The sequence below is a fragment of the Alligator mississippiensis genome, chromosome 15, assembly GCF_030867095.1.
Source record: "Alligator mississippiensis isolate rAllMis1 chromosome 15, rAllMis1, whole genome shotgun sequence".
NCBI lineage: Eukaryota > Metazoa > Chordata > Crocodylia > Alligatoridae > Alligator > Alligator mississippiensis.
In genome coordinates this window covers 19,433,931-19,449,751 of record NC_081838.1, presented here as the reverse complement: position 1 = coordinate 19,449,751, position 15,821 = coordinate 19,433,931, and the positions used below count along the sequence as shown (strand labels likewise).

The 15,821-nt window shown below is 54.2% G+C and overlaps 1 protein-coding gene across 4 annotated transcripts; it reads right to left on the bottom strand.

Moving 5' to 3' along the window:
* Positions 1-845: 845 nt before the first annotated feature.
* Positions 846-10,952, bottom strand: LOC109281033 (acyl-coenzyme A thioesterase THEM4). 4 transcript variants are annotated; one of them, XM_019478996.2, is made up of 7 exons: positions 10,877-10,952; positions 10,141-10,378; positions 6,804-6,963; positions 5,442-5,607; positions 5,226-5,336; positions 4,275-4,399; positions 846-3,625 (listed from the first exon to the last, which is right to left on the bottom strand). In XM_019478996.2, the coding sequence occupies exons 2-7, from the start codon at positions 10,264-10,266 to the stop codon at positions 3,588-3,590; spliced, it is 726 nt and encodes a 241-aa protein (XP_019334541.2). In that variant the 5' UTR covers positions 10,267-10,378; positions 10,877-10,952; the 3' UTR covers positions 846-3,587. The 4 variants fall into 4 exon arrangements, with proteins under 4 accessions (XP_019334541.2, XP_019334539.2, XP_019334538.2 ...); XM_019478994.2 differs by having other exon boundaries at positions 10,821-10,919; XM_019478993.2 differs by lacking the exon at positions 10,877-10,952 and adding an exon at positions 10,736-10,867.
* Positions 10,953-15,821: the final 4,869 nt, after the last annotated feature.

Sequence of the window (15,821 nt, the reverse complement as noted above, 5' to 3'; positions counted from 1 at the left end):
TATAAGAGAGGCTGCCTGTGGGCTGTGTGAACCTGAGCTGATCCCTGCTGGGCCTCTCCCAGGTCCCCTTGGTTAGTCCTGCGCCCCGAGCTGGCAGCCCTTTCAGCCTGTCTGTGCTCCTGAGGGCACCTGTTGCCTTCAGGGCTCTGCATGGCTCCTTACCTCCCCTGCACTATGCCCCAAGCCTCACGGGTACTCTCTCTCTGTGATGCTGCCTAGTTATGTACTCGGCACCCTTGGGCCTTTGGACCCCTCCTTGTCCCTTAACACAGCCCTTTCCTAGACTCCCAGACCCCTGGTCCTGCATACCTACCCTTCTCCAGGCTCCTGGACCCCTGGTCCTGCATGCCGCCCCTCCTCCGGGCTCCCGGACACCCGGTCCTATGCATCACCCCTTCTCCAGGCTCAGGGAGCTTCTGGAGCAGCTTAGCCCTTCCCTGGGCACCAGGACCCTCTACGGTCTCAAAATAAAACAAAGGCCACTTGTCTGCAAAAACTCAGTCCTTTTCTGCCCAGGGGGCTTGCCTCTGATCCCAGGCCTGCAGAGTTGCTTTTATAAGCTACAGTCCCTTCAGGAGCCCTGCGTCCGAGAGCTCCTCACTCGGTGGCTGCCAGGGAGAGGCTGCCTGACCAGCTCAGGCTCTGGGCTTATATAGCTCCAGCCTAAGCCCCCTTCCAGTCAAATGCATCTCTCCTTAGCCCCTCGTGCCACCTGCAAGCAGCCTTGCAGGCTGCTAGCTCACTAAAGGAGTAGGCAAGACACAGTGCCCATGTGCCGAAGTGCCTTGTTAAGGCTAGACGAAGCGATAGTAGGTGCCTGGTTTGGGATTCAGATTTGCAAATGGTGACAGGACACATCAGCACTTTATTTCATATTATGTAGCTCCATCAGTGCAAAACCTCATGCCCCATGCATGGGGCAGACTGATGCCTCTTGCTTACAGGGGCAGAGATGGCAGCCTGGGTGCTGCAGTGAAAGGGATGCAAGAGAATGACATAGTCAGGGCAATACTGCAGGCAAAAGTATCCGCTGCGAGGCAGGACACACTTGGCACGGCCCACGCAAAAAGCACTCCAGCACCATGGGTGAAACAGGTCTTGCCAACACATGGCTTCCTGCTCTGGGTGCCTGGGCTAGGAGCAGATGATCTCCCACTGCAGATTAGCTGTAACAGCTGGACTTTGGCAAAAGCCTGTTTTGTTTTCACTCCTTTAGCAAAAGGACTGAGTCAGCTACAAAGCCAATAGTCGGTGTATGACTTTCCTCTGCTAGCTGTACCCTTAGTTCGCCTGGGGAAGGCCAGTGTTGCAGGGGTCCAGATCCCAGGAAGGGGGTGGGGCAGGGGAACACAGTCCTCAGGCAGTTCAGCTCTGTACGGGCTCTTGGACCTTGCTTCCAGTGCCTGGCTGGCTTGGGGCTCTCCAGAGCTGGAGTTGGGGTCCTCTGCACAGCAGATACGACAGACCGTGGTGGGTTCTGCTGAGACATCCAAGCTGAGGGAAGCCAGGCTGTCCCCAGGTGCAGACAGCTGTGTGCAGCCATCTGCTCATCCCCCAGAAAGCCATAGTGTCTGACAGAAGCTGAAGCAGGGACCTTTTAGATTCACCATCACTCACTAGCTCACATGCAAGGGAGGTTTTGCTGCAAAGACATGGCCCCAAGGAGAGACAACAGATTCATTTGCAAAGCAGGCCCCCAGGCTTGAGGAGCTCCATCACCCTCTGCTACACTACAACTGGGGAAGCTGAGGCAAATAGGTGTTACGTGACTTGCCCAAGATCACATCAATAGCAGCAGTGTGTAGAGGAGAGTCCCCAAGTCCTGAGTCTCCTGGTTCTGTAGTTTCCCCTCCATCCCATGACAACTTACTCCCAAGGGATAGGAAAATGCAGGCAGCTTGGCACGCCGAGTTCACCGCAGGGGAACAGGGTTGCTGAAGAAGCCAAGTTTATGTCTCCCTGGAGCCTGGTGCCAGCAACTGAGCTGTGATTGCAGCCCACACGGGCAGAATGAGGACCTCCACGTGCTGGACCTGGAAAGCGGATGCCTGGGGTGTTTGCTCAAAACCGGTAGGGCACCCAGCTCCTTTATGAGTCAGACTCCATCTCCCACAGTGCATTGTGGCAGCCACAATGCACCATGGGAGAGGCAGCATGGCAGAAACAGGAGCATGAAGCTCCTGATGTGTCCCACAATGCACTGCAACATGGTTCAGTATAGTACAGTAGAATCACGTTCATCTTTCCTCAGCAGTTCTGGCCGATTCGGGACATTGCTGGGGAAAGCTGGAGGGGGCAATGGAGGGGGGGGGGGGGGGGGGGGGGGGGGGGGGGGGGGACAGTGAAAGAGTTTGTCCAAAAACAATTTAAATGGGGAAGTTTTTGATCAGCTCCAAAACTCCATCCCCTGAAGCCGCTGTTCCTGGCTTACCGCTACAGAGCCTGGTTTCTCCTCTGGCTCGTGTAATGCTTGCAGATCAGCACCAGGGCTAAACATGGCTTATTTTAAAAGGAACAGGGACCGTCCCTCTTCCACGCTGAAGAGGTCCAGACCTACAGGCCAAAATACTGGTTTGATTTCATTTTGGAAGAACTAGAGAAGGTGACCCAATATCTAAAAGGTCCCATGGAAGAGGCGTAGAGCTCAGAGGCAAGATCCCTAGCAAGATGCTAGAGCAGCTGAGAATGGGCAGTGAAGGGGGCAATGGTGCTGGTTCTTGGACGCCAGCATTTGAAGCTATGCAGAGCTCATGGCTTCTTCAGGCCACGGATGTGTCCTCTGACAAGCAGCGACAGCTGTTGGGGTTCGAGATACAAGGATTCCCCTTGGCACTGGGTGTGTCACTACGTTGCACCGCGCAGAGAAACCGATTCTAAAAACGATTCTGTCCTGATCACAACTAGAATGAGATAGCACATCTGTAGGGGGTGGTTTCAAGTGAGTAGAGACTATCAGGCTGATGATTGCACCAAACACACAGACTCTGCGTAGGAACAACTGTCATGCAGCATGAGTCAAGAGTTTTGCTCCCTGCCAAACTGGCCGAGATCACGAGCTTCGACGGCTCGGCAGAAGCACAGAACGTGCATTGGAGCTGTATAACACTCCACAATGCAGAAACCTGCGTGCGAAGGCTGGAATTTTGCCTTACCTGTGAGGACAGGTGCAGGGAGACACAAGAACCCAGTCCCTAGCAGCAAGTACAGCTGTGTATCCCCTGTCATGTGTAGCTGCTACTGATCATTCTTGCTCAATTGCTAATATCCTAATAAACTAGCATGTAATTGAACAGAACTAGCTCCAGTTCCTCTTCTCTGGACAAAAAGACCCAGAGTCACCCTGGGCGCAAAGCCGTGCCTTATACATCAGGCTGCGGGACCTTCTTGTTCCAAGGTTAATTGGATTTTTACCAGGAGAGCTGTACCCAGGAGGCCACGATGCAGTGGCTATGAGTTCACAGAGGTCGCTTCTGAGGGGTCAGGCCCCGTCACTCACGTCCAGGGAAAGCTGTGGAGCTGGGGGGAGGGAAGGTGGGACTAAAGGGGCACAGCCACAGGCAGCTTCATCCGACAGGCTTGCTAGGAATTCACCTCCGGGTCAGGGAAGCCAGCTGGATAAAGAGGGCTGAAAGACAGAGGGGGAAAGCAGGGTGGAAGCCTCTGCATGGAACACAGCCCTGGGAATTGGAGAGGGGCTGGGGGGCACCTTTGCAGCAAAGACAAGTCTTGGGACTTTCCTGCTGCTGCCACTGGCTCAGGCTTGGCTTAGGGAGGTGATAGGACAGCATATGGTGCCAAGCACTCAGCCCTAGTGGGACCTGCTGACAGCGGAATGATAAGACCTGGGGTCAGCAGGCTGTATGGGTAGAGCAGGGTTTTCACCCTGTGCTGGCTGGTCCCAGACATCTGCAACTGTGATGGTAGCTGCCGGGACAGGACAGTCAGAGAGATTTAGGTACCCTGAAATCTGCTGGAGTCAGGGAAGCTCAACAGGTCTCGACATGTGGCCTGAAAGTGTTGGGGCAAAGGGCAGGGGATGGGGCTCTGGGAGCAGCGAGCACCAGGCCCAGCCTTTCTCGTAGCCCAGCTAGGAGCCCACCCCAGGGGAAGACCGGGCACAGGGGAGCCTGGCTTGGAAGGCAATGATGGAGGAAGAACTGGGTCTCTGAGAAAAACTGGCCAGAGCCGGCAGCTGCCTCTGGGCATCTGGTTGGGCTCTCTCCAGGCATCAGACACCCTGTGACTCAGTTTCCCTCTGTCCCCCCAGTCCTTACCTGTAGCCTCAGCATGGAGGGTCTGGCCATCAGCGCTCCAGACCTGGCAGGACAGGAACACCTTCCGCCCCTCCATTCTGTCCACCTTGCTGTCCACCAGCACCACCGAGCCCAGGGGAATGGGGCTGCGGGGAGAGAATGGGCAGGTGTTAATCAGGACCTGGCTCCTCCCTGCCCAGCACCAGCTGTTCAACACCTGCCTGTTCCACCCCAGAAGCGGTTGTATTTCACAGGCTGTGAATGCAAAGCAGAGCGGTCTGGAGGGGTGGTGGGAGCATGGCACTCAATTACACTGAGCTCCAGCTTGAGAACAGCCTGGACAATTCAGGTCGCAGTATAGATCTAAGACACCCCACCGCCCCAGTCCCCTCCACCAAGGAACTTTCCAAGGAAATGCCCCAGCCATGACCTGCCCCTATTGCCCACCTGTTCTCCTAGGCAGCACCCCAGTTTCACAGCTGGGGTGCACAGACCAAACAGTTTGCAGAACCCTTTTCCCGTACCTGACCTGCTACTCTGCTTCTGCTCCCTGCACTGCATTCTCCCCACCTGATCCACCGCTTTGCTTTCTGCTCCCTGCCCTGTGCGCTCCCCACCTAATCTTCTGCCCTGCTTTCTGCTCCCTGCCCCATCTGCCATTTTACTGCCTGCCTTCCCTGCAGTTTGCTCCATGCCACACACAGAGGTTGCCCATGCAACTAGCTACAGGATAGCCACCCCTGGCAGAAGAAAGCAGTGGCAGCAGCAAGGACCAAACCCTGGTCATGTGAATGCCAGCTCCATGCTCCAAACACCCTCCACTCCCTTGTAAAGGCTCCAATGTCCCCAACGGAGAGGCACATTATTCCCAAAGACAGAACCATCCCAGGCTCTCCCTGGACAAAAGGGACAGTCCAAGAGCAACAGCAATGTCTGCCTCAGTCAGCCGTAAGGGAGCCGCCAGTCACTCACTTCTTGAAGTCGATGCTGAGGTTGGCTGTCATCACCCTCCCAGCAACAAAGATAGCGCAGCTTCCGATGGTGCTGTCAATCATGGCAGCCGTGGAGCCTCCATGAGTGAACCTGGAAATGGGGTTGGCAATTTGAACGGAGGGCAGACAACCAGCCCTAGAGGCAGGACAGTGGGCCATTCTGCTCAGCCCAGGAGCAGGGAGGAGAGGTCCTTACCCTGGATGCCCTTCCAGGTAGGGGCCCGGCTGGTACACAGTCACCATCCTCTTCTCCGAGGGGTTGAGGAACATCACATACTCAAAGCCCAGCCCTTCCTCATCCAGGTTGCGGAGGAAGAGGCGAGTGTCCTTCTGCACCTTCTCACCTTCCAGCTTCACCGAATCTGGGTGGGTAAAAGGAAATGGGTGCTCAGGGGTTAAAAGGGGTAGCATCAAGCTGAAGGGTGAGAGCCTGGCCCAGGGTGCAAATGGTCCCTGTCCAAAGTTTCATCAGTCCAAGGTGACTATATCTTCTCACCCATGACACCTCCCAGAATACTTTTCAGAGTTACAACTGCACAGAGCAGAAACAGAGCCTCACATTCAGCTTGCTCAACCTCCCTTTCCTGCTTAACTAAAGCTGAATCTCTAGCTGCTGATGAAAACTAATCTGCATGGGTGGATCAATGATGACAAGTGGGGGCAGTCTGGTTTTCAGCACCTTGTTACCAACTCATTCACTGGCATTGGAAAAGCGGCTGCGCTTGAAGAGGGACAATGGACAGGGAGAGATAGCTGTAAGTTGTAGGAGGCATTTAGGCTGGAGATGAGGAGGAACGGACTTCTGGAAGTCCTTGCCCATTGATAGGAATGTTCTTTTTATTCCCCAGGGATGCACCACCTAGGACTCAGCTGCCAGAAGGGACTCTGGCACTCCAGCTCAAAAGTGGAAAAAAAAAAAATCAGACCTGAATAGCTTAGGGCTGGGATGAATTTCCCCGCATTTCCCCACCTATCGCACATGCCAAAAAGAAGACAAGCACCTTGGTAGGCAAACTGTAGAAAATACAATTCTTTTCCCCGAGAATCATTGCCTAGCTGGCTTTTTCCATGAAGACACTGTACCGCAAGAAGGCAATCAGTTTCTGCTCCTGCCAGGATGTGGGAGGGGACCCATCCAGTGTCAACCTGTTCACAGCTGCTCTCAAACTGGCACCAGTTTTTGGCAAGCTGTATCCCACCAGAGTGTGGGGGATATGTAGTGCTGTGGGGGGCAAAGAAAATCAGCTTCCCTCTGCTTCAGATACACACCCCAAGTTTGAAGAGCCGATTCTAGGGGGAAAAAGGTGCATTTGGTATGCAAGTATATACAGTACCTCCTCTAAGGGTGGGGGCTGAGTTGTACATAGACAGAAAGGCTTACTGGTCTGAGCAGAGGCTGTTGCTGAATACAGGACTGCTGACACCAGTCTAACCAGTGGAACTGCTCTGGGAATGAAGCCCTGCCATCACATTCCTGAACAACTGCCCACAATGGTTTCCACACCTGTCAGGGAAGTAGGTGACACACAATGAAGGGAGGGAGAGGCCAGAGACTTGCCTGGGATGTGATCCAAGCTGTGCCGATAGGATGGGATCCTTTTCCACGTCCCATCCTTGCTCTTCTCCACAAACTCATTGTATAGGTTCAGCATGCCCTGGCTCCAGCTGGCATTGGGCAGGGCATAGTCCTTTGGCTGCCCGGCCTGGGAGAACTGGGTCTGGTAACAAGCAGATGAGAAGCAGCATCATTACAAGTGAGCACTTCTCTGACTCCACAAGCATCTGCTCATCTTGGGCATCTCAAAAGGCCCAGAAGTGAAGCTGTGTTGGCTCTCCCTCCCAAAGGACCCCCTACAGCTGACCCTAGCATGGCTTCTTAAGGGGCAAGCCTCTGGCTTCAAGACCCTGGCTCTTTTCTGTCCCTAGTGATCATAGTAGCTCCACTTCACAGAGCTCCTTTTTTGCCCAGCTGCCAGGAAGGGGATGTCTTCCTCTTCAAAAAATGTCGACATCCCAAGCAACACCGCAGCCAGCTCTGCTCTAGTCACATTCAACCTACACAGCTGCACGGAGCTGCCTGTACCCTCCTCCAAGCTCTCCCTGCTGCTCTTGTTCTCACCGTTGTTGCAGAGGGGTTGGGTGTCTGCAGTAAAGGAAAGCACACGGACTTGAGATGGGGGTGGGGAGCATGGAGACTAGCCCCTGGTTGTGAAGGAAGGGCAGGGGAGGATCACAAGGGAGAACCGAAGCATCCAGGAGGTTCGATCAAACACCCACCACATGCAAATCCAGAGCCATATCAGTACCTTTCATTCTGTTCTGCACTGAATTCCCTTTCGGGAGGGTGAATGCAACAGCTGAGCTCCTTCTGGGCACCCTTCCAGCAAACGGATGGCCAGGGGAAGATTTCACTGCACCGATCTCAGTAATTACCATCGTTACAATCACCAGGCGAGTGACATGCGGGGTTTCTTCACCCACCCCCCTCCCCAAGGACATGGCTTTTAACTCATGCGGAAAGATCTCTCCCTCTGAACATGCATTCAAACGATGTTTCCCCTCTTGTATACTTTAACTTCCAAGTTCCAAAATCCAGCTTTAGACTCTGGGTTTGCTTCCTCCCAGACGGGTCTGTCACAGAGAGGCACTTCCAACTCAGATTACAAGCTGTCCAGTTGCATTTCTTGGGCTCAGATCCAAAAAGGAACTGGGCAGCAAAATGCCTTTCAAGATCCAGCTTTGGTGCCCTGGTTGCCAGGTGACAAACACTAGCTAAAGGATTTCATCCCCCAACAAACCCTTGATCTGAAGGGGAGCCAAGGGGGAACTTGTCAGAACTTCTGGTCCTCTTTGAGCCTTCCAAAATCCATGTGTCAGCCCCAATTCAGCCCAGCATCACTCAACGCATTGGGACTAGCCACTAGAAATACTTCCAAGCTAAGCACTGGACTGAAAGGGTCTTTAATTAACATTGTTGGCATCCAACCTTCTCTGCCTGCTCTAATGAATGGAATGTAACCCTGGGTTTAATTAAGAGTACACAGCTTTTTCCCATGTGGCATACAAACCAGCTTAAATGTCATTAAAAAAAAAAAAAAAAAAGAATCTGATAGTATTAACTAGTTACTTTAGGACAGTGGTCCTCAATCTTGTTAGAGGCTCCACACCCCTCTTGCTAGACTTCAGGCTTCCCTGAGAAAATCCCAGCTCTCCAATTTCCCTCGGTTTTTTTTGACTACAGAACAGGCCCGGATGTGCATAACACTGGGTTTCTGTTTGAAATCCCTGTGTTCAACCTTGCAAATCACGTGTAGATGTCTGCACACAGTGCAAACAGACATTCAGTTGGCAGTAACATAAGGACAATGAGCAGTTCTCTCTCCAGCTTCTGTCTTCTCACTTGCCTCACAGGTACCTACATCTCTCTGAATTAGGAGAGGAAAAAGATCCCCCTCAGAAGACTAGTTCAGAGCAGCCACTGGATACTGGAGTGTTTCCTAACAGCTCACAGCCCCCTGATTTTGTCCCACAGCAGGGTTTAGAATCCACAGCTGCTCCTCTACCATTAGAGTCCCTTTTATCCGAGGAAAAGGAAGCACTCCTCCAAGAGACCTTGCATCTGCTTTAGCAAGAGGGGGGAGGGTTAAGCAGGGGATTTGGTGCCACCAGCCAGGGGCACCTTGTTTCCTGTGTGCTCTGTCTGGGATGTCTTGCAGAAGGCAGGCCACGGTAGCACCTTGTATAGACTGACTCACATTCAGCCAGGAGAAGCATTTAGGCTTCTAGCCGAGGGCCACAGAGTAACTTGGCCCTTCTGAAAACACACAGAGGTCTCAGGTTGAGTACTCAGAAACAAGGTCAGCCCAGGACAGGGGCTATTCCCGACTTGGTCTAAGTCACTGCATTTAACTGGATAAGGATAGAGTCCCTCTGCCCATCCCTGTAGCTCCTGGCTTGAGCACCTTGGACGTATCATTAATGATGAGCTCCAGCCCTTTTTGGAGAAGGATGATTATCACAAAGTAGTCACCAGGGACAAACCAGCCCCCAACCTCAAACGGCCTCTCTCAAGCAACAAGCTATGTAACCACCAGTCTCACAGAGGCACCAGGCATTGCAACGGACCCAACATCAATACAGACAACATCATCACTGGACCAAATATCACAGATTACAACACCCGAGGCTCCTTCCCCTGCAACTCCACCAATGCCACAGATGCTGTCACCTGCTCAGTGCCCCTCTGTGGTCTACATGGGTGGTCCCTACGTGACAGAAAAAATGAACGCTGCCCTGACATTAGCTGCAGAGACGCACAGGCCCGTGGAAGAACGCTTCAGCTTCCCCGGACGCTCCATTGCTGGGCTGAGGGCAGCTGTTCTCAGACAGCAACCTTGTAAAAACCAACTGGGACAGGAAACTGCAGAACAAGGACTCGGGCACAGACTGGACTGGGCTAAGCACGGTTTAAACAGGGATGACAGACTCTCATCCCATCTCACCTGGCTTCGTTTTTGTGGCTCCTTTGTTCCTATGGGTTTGTTTGCTTCTCCCAGCACTGCCCTCCTCTCCCCTCCCTTGTCTTTTGCATGCTCATTTCTCTCCTTCTTGTACTCTGCTTTGTGCGCGTCCTTTCACAGCATCTGATGAAGTGAACTTGGATTCATGAAAGCTCACACGGTGTCTCTCTCTACTCTGCTTAGCCTGTAAGGTGGAAATCTACCCTGCCTTCAGCTCCTGGAAGCTGCTGCTATACTTTGGCTAATCGGTAAGAGGCAAATCTGCCCTGCCTTCTAAGTGACTGTCCCAGACCACAAACAGAGGCGATGCCAGAACTAGGATAAAACCCCATCTGTGCCCGGTGCCCTGCCCCAGGGCCTCCTCGCCACACTCACCTCAGAGCTCCAGAGCAGATGGCAGGCAGCAGCCGGCTTGGACGCTCTGGAGGACGCCTTCGACCCCAGACGAGGGGCTGACCTGGGCCTCAGTGCCCTGGCCAGGGTGACCCCGCTCTTCCACATGGCTCTGAGCAGGGGGGGTCACTCTGGGCGGTGAAGGCAGCAGTCTCCCAGGCTGGGTGGAGGCAGCGGTGCAGCCGGTGCTGGAGCAAGAGCCGCCTGGCTCGGTGCTGGGCTGCACGGCGAGAGACGCTGTTGGACAAAAGGCTTATTCCCCAGGGCACAGCCCCCAATCCCAGCAAATCCCGGGCCGTGTGTGCACCTGGAGCCAGGCCCAGGGCTGAGCTCTGCGTGCCAGGCACAGGGCGGGGGCTGGGGTCGCAGGGCAGGGAGGCTGCAGCCACAGAGCAGGGAGTGTCCCAAAGCCTAAGGGGCACCTGGGCCCCCTGCCCCTCCCTCCTGACCTTTGGCCTCTGGGTGACCCCCAAACTGGGGCACTTAGGCTACCCCGACCCCTCCTTCCTGACCTTTAATTCCTATGATGCCTCCTAACCCGGGCACCTGGCCTGTCCCCTGACCCCTCCCTCCTGACCTTTAATCTCCGCGGTGACCTCCAACTCGGACACCTATCACGTGACCTCGGACTCCACCAGAAGATGCCCACGATGACAACTGACCTTGGCCGGCCCTAGGGTGATCCCTTGACCCGCGATTCCCGCCTCCCACAGCTCACCACGTGTCCTTCCGCCCGCAGCAGCTTCAGCGCGCCTGCGCCATGGCGTCACGCGTGCCCCGTCACGTGACACCAGCGAGCTGCCCGCCCTCCGCAATTGCCCAGGGGGCGGGGCCCGCTCTGGGTGACGTCATCCAGCCCGCGTGCGCCCCCTGGGGTCTCGGATGTCTCAGCGCTGCTCCAGCACCTGGAGGCTATATGGGATTGCGGGGGACTGTATGGGGTTGGAGGGGGAAATATGGGGCTGGAAGGGGCTGTATGGGGTTTTCCTGGCCAGTGCAAAAGCAGAGAACCGTGGACTGAGTGCAACAGCTGCGGGGGGAGGCTGCAGGGGTTGGGCTCAGCTGATGTTTGAAGAGAAGAGCGACTTCCCCCTCAGAGAGGAGGATCCGAATCAATGGGCTTCAGATCGAATCAATGGGCTTCAGATCAAATCAGATCTTGACGAAGAGCCCCAAAGCTGCCACTTACTGCGTCAGAGCGCGGGGCTGCGCCGGGGGACGCTGGGGCTCACGAGAGCAGAACGGTCGTTTCCTGGGCCGTGCTCCAGTGGCAGCCCCGGGGGAGTGGGGTTGGGTGTTAGGAAGACCCTTCGCAGGAGGGCGGTGAAGCACTGGAACGGGTCACCCAGAGGTGCTGGAGTCTCCATCCTGTGAGGTGTTGAAGACCCGGCTGGACAAAGCCCTGGCTGGGATGATGTAGCTGGGGCTGGTCCTGCTTGGAGCAGGGATTGGACTCGATGTGACCTCCTGATGTCTCTTCCAGCCTGAATTTATGAGTCTATCATAGGTCTGTCCTGCCCAGTCTCCTGTGTCACTTTTTAAAAATTGAAATATATTTCTACATAGAATTATGTATATACATCCTCTATCATAAACTTTCCATCACACATCTTAAACTGCATTACGAAGCCCGCGTTCCCGTTACAATGAACGCGCCGACTCCCCTGCGCACCCATCCTCCACCCTCCCCTAACCCACACGCAGTCCCTTAGTTCAAGCCCCGGTTGGGGGTTCACAGTCTCAGTTCATTCGGTGTCCCGGTCGCTGTCACTTCTGCTGCTGCTGCTGATCCTGTTGTAGTCCTTCTCACTGTGTCCAGGTCTAGTTGGGGCTCTGTCCACTTCCCCTCCCGGGGGGCTTTGAACAACCTGCTCCAGGTGTCGCTTTTCCAGATGAAGTTGGCTGCGTCTTCTCCATCCTCTCTAATGGTGGTAGGACTGAAGTTCGCTCAGAAACTTTTTAACACAGTCCATTTCCTTGAGCTCGGCGTGCCTGTATAACGTTGCCACAGGGCACTCCTGACACAGGGCACAAACTGCTTGAAGTGCATTGTCTGGGACCTCTGCTGCTCAGTCAGGTGTCTATACAGCACCGCTCCCTTGTCATCAACTTGACTCCTCTCATTCCTTCAAGGAGCCGACTTACCTTTCCCCACCCACCCTTGGCATATGGGCAGTGCCATAGGAGGTGGTCAATGGTCTCTGCTTCTTCTTGGCAGGTTTCTCTGGGGCAGTTGGGTTGAATCTCTCGTCCCTCCCTGTACCTCCACACCCTCACTGGGAGTACTCGGTGCGCTATCAATGAACTCAAGTCCCTGTGGTCCTTGTGGAGGTCCTTGTGGAAGATCCGGTTCCAGATGGCTTGGCAGTCCTCATCAGGGAGTGTCTCCATGGTTGATAGTCTGTCTGTCCTGGACTGCCTTCCGTATCTTTTTGTGGTTGGACATAGTTGCCGGGCTTTCCTTCTGTAGCCCATACTCGCTCCAGAACTCGTTCTGGACCCTGCAGAACCAGGGCTGCTCCATGGTCCACGGTCTCCTGTAGGTTGGTGCGTACACCCCCCGCCATCTCAGGAGGTGGCCTGCAAAAATCTTTACTAGACAGGATGTTTTGGTCTCTGGCTCAGTCACCAGAGGGGCAGAGAGCAGATACTGAGAAGAGTGCCCTGGGTCTGACCAAGGTTTTCCTTCTGTTCCTGTCTCACTTGCAGCCTGCAGCATTGAGGGCAAGCAAAACTGTATTAAAATCGGACTAAGTGAAATGTACTGGTGCAACAGAAAGAAGAGGATGACGTGAAAGAAATGGTGGAGAGGGGTCTGGCATAGACTCTCAGGAGTAGACCCTGTGAGGAGGGCAGTGAGTAGGGGTACGGGTATGGAGATGGGTGTGCGGGCAAATGGTTGCATGGTGCAAACTGTGTGATGAGTTTTTAGTGTGCTTTGAGCTGCCAAGTGAACCACAAGGGCCACTTGAGGTGGAGTGTGTGTATGTGACACTTTTATTTTATTTTATTTTTTTTAAATTGAGGGCAAGCAAAACTTGGGGGCAACCAAACCCCAAGCCTCCGGGCTTGGGCCTGCATGTTGGATCCTTGCCAAAGGATTTGGAAGCCTCTGAAGCCCCAGGCTGGGGTGAAGGACACATGCCGGTAGCACTGCCACACATGGTTCCTGAATGATTCAAACGGATTTGGACCTGATCTGGCTAATTTGGCCTGGGACACAATTTTCCTTTAAAAAAAAAAAAAAGTTGGGTCTAGGAAGTTCTGATTCGGGGGCAGTGCTCTTCAACTATTTTGTAAGCCCATCTCTTGTCCCCCCTCAAATGTCTCTTTGCTAAACTGACCAGGCCTGGCCTCTGCAGTCTCTCCTCTGGAAGACCCTCCATGGCACTCATCATCCTTGTTGCCCTTCTCTAGCTCTTCTAGGTCCTTTTGGAGGTGCAGGGACCAGAACTGGGCACAGGATTCAACGTGTGGACACCCCAGGGGGTTGTAAATAGGCACGACAATGCTTTCTGTCTGCTTCACGATTCCCTTCTTAATCATCCCTAACACGCTGCATGCCTTGTTGGCAGCTGCTGAGCTGATGTTTTTAGTGAATTGCCCACAGTAACAGCCAGATCTTTTTGCTGCGTGGTAACAGCTAAGGTCATCACAAGCGCAACACAGATACACAGTGTTTCGCAGCTCAAAGCAATGCTCCACAGCTCCTCCTTGTTCATACATTAGCATTGTTCCACTGTCAAGTTCCACCCCAGAAGCAGCTGCAGCACTGCAAGAGGTAAAACCTGTCATTCCCAGCATTTTAACTTTATAAATGACTTAGGGAAGCTTTGGAGGGAGAATGCCTATAGAGATGAACAGGCAACAGGACTATCTCTGCCTATGCACTGCTTTAACACAAGAGGGAGATGTGGGATCGGGCACGTTTTGGCCTGCGGAAAAGACAGCTGTGTTCCAGTAACTGGAGATGAGTTGATGGAACATTTTGCCCATGCAGCCTCTGGCATGGGGCCTGTTCACATTACCTTCCCCTGGTAGCAAGAACGCACTGTGTCCAAGGCTTAAGAATATGCCCGGCTACTGCAGATACTTCCAATCCATCATTCCTATCTTGCCCTGGGTTTTCCCTTGCTGTTAGACTAGGAAAAAAACTGGCAACTCCTGCTAACCTTGGGTGAATACTTATCATGCCTGAACGAGGCTGGTCCTAATTAGTTGCTCCTCACCTCGCAAATCCATGAGGTCTTCCTGCTCTGCCTTTATTCTCCTAACACTCCCTTTTCCACCCCCAACCCCATAAGACGCTCTCTGACGAGCACCCTACCTCTGAGCGAGGTCAAAAAGGAGGCAGTGATAACTGCTGATGGTTCTCCTATCACAAGGGGCTGCAGGGCCAGAAACAGATACCACATCTCATGACTCAGTGTCCTCTGTTTCAACTGCGGTGCAGTGTTCCCTGCAGAAAGGAGAAGCCTGGGGAACTGAAAGTGGCAACTGCACGCTTTGGATGCCGATTGCATTAGTTGCCTTGATGCTGCCCTGGATGGCTAATAGATTTTGGGAGGCTAATTCTGGAGCGAATGCTAATGTCCTACTGACTTTCATTGCAGAGGGATCGGGCCCTGCCTGGCTGAGTCAAATCTGGGGCTGCAGGCAGCTCGGAGCCGATCCATCTGAGAAAGGAATGAACCTGCCGACTTTCAGGATCTGCGTTTCCTTCTCCTGTGTCCCTGGCATCGGTAGGGATCAGAGAAAGAAGAACTGCCTGGGACGTGCTGGGACACGGGTGTCACCGGCTTTGCGCCGTCATCTAGGAACGTGCCTGGAATTTCCGGCACGCACCTTGCTTCACCTGCCAGCATGGCACTGGGCGGGGATGGGCAGGGTGGAGCCGTGGGGGTAGGGACTGCAAGGCCTGGATTCCCCTGGGCCCAGCCATGGAGAAGCCGCTGAGCGGAGCAGGTTTGTTTTCTGTGCACAGGCCCAGCCCCAGGCTGGAATTCAGCTCCCAGCCTCCTGCTCCTTGGCTTCCCTCCATGAGAGTCCAGCCCTGGACTCCCCAGGGCGACCCCACCCTGCTGGAGGAAGCCAGAGGGGAAAAGGCTGCAGTGTCATTTCAGCCACACCCGCAGCTCCAGCCACTTTGCTGCATTTATGGCCCCCCCGGCGACCTCCCAATGGGGTGCATTTGGGCCCCAGGTCAGAGTCCATCTGGCTGCGCTTCCTGCCGGCTGGCAGCAAGGGAAGCGTGCAGTGCGGAGCGCACCAGGCTCTCCCGCCCTCAGCTGCCGGCGCACGGCCATTTCACCACTGCGGTTTGCCGTTCCGCTGGAATGAGTCAGGGGCTTGTTCACGGGAAAGTCCTTCCCTTTTCTCCAGGCTGAGGCTTGTTGCTTTTCAGCCCTCCCTTGCTCCGTAACTATGCTACAGGGGATCACAGCGTAGGGGTTTACGAGAGGGGAACGGCGGAGGCTGGGAAGGGAGGCTCTGACAGGCCGCTCGGGCTGTAGCCACAGACTGCAAGCAGTCGTCCCCACCCAGAGCACAGCCATGTCTTAGTTACCAGCCTGTATCACACACACACACACAGACGTATATGTATAGCCCGTAACACACACACACAGAGTCCATAATGCACACGTAGAGCCCATAACAAAAGT

Coding starts and splice junctions, on each gene's coding strand:
- LOC109281033 (XM_019478996.2), bottom strand. CDS start 10,266: ATGTGGAAGAGCGGGGTCACCCTGGCCAGGGCACTGAGGCCCAGGTCA. Junction 6,964..10,140: donor ATCTGCTCTGGAGCTCTGAG/GTGAGTGTGGCG, acceptor GCTTGTTACCAG/ACCCAGTTCTCCCAGGCCGG. Junction 4,400..5,225: donor CTCAGCATCGACTTCAAGAA/GTGAGTGACTGG, acceptor CTCTCCCCGCAG/CCCCATTCCCCTGGGCTCGG.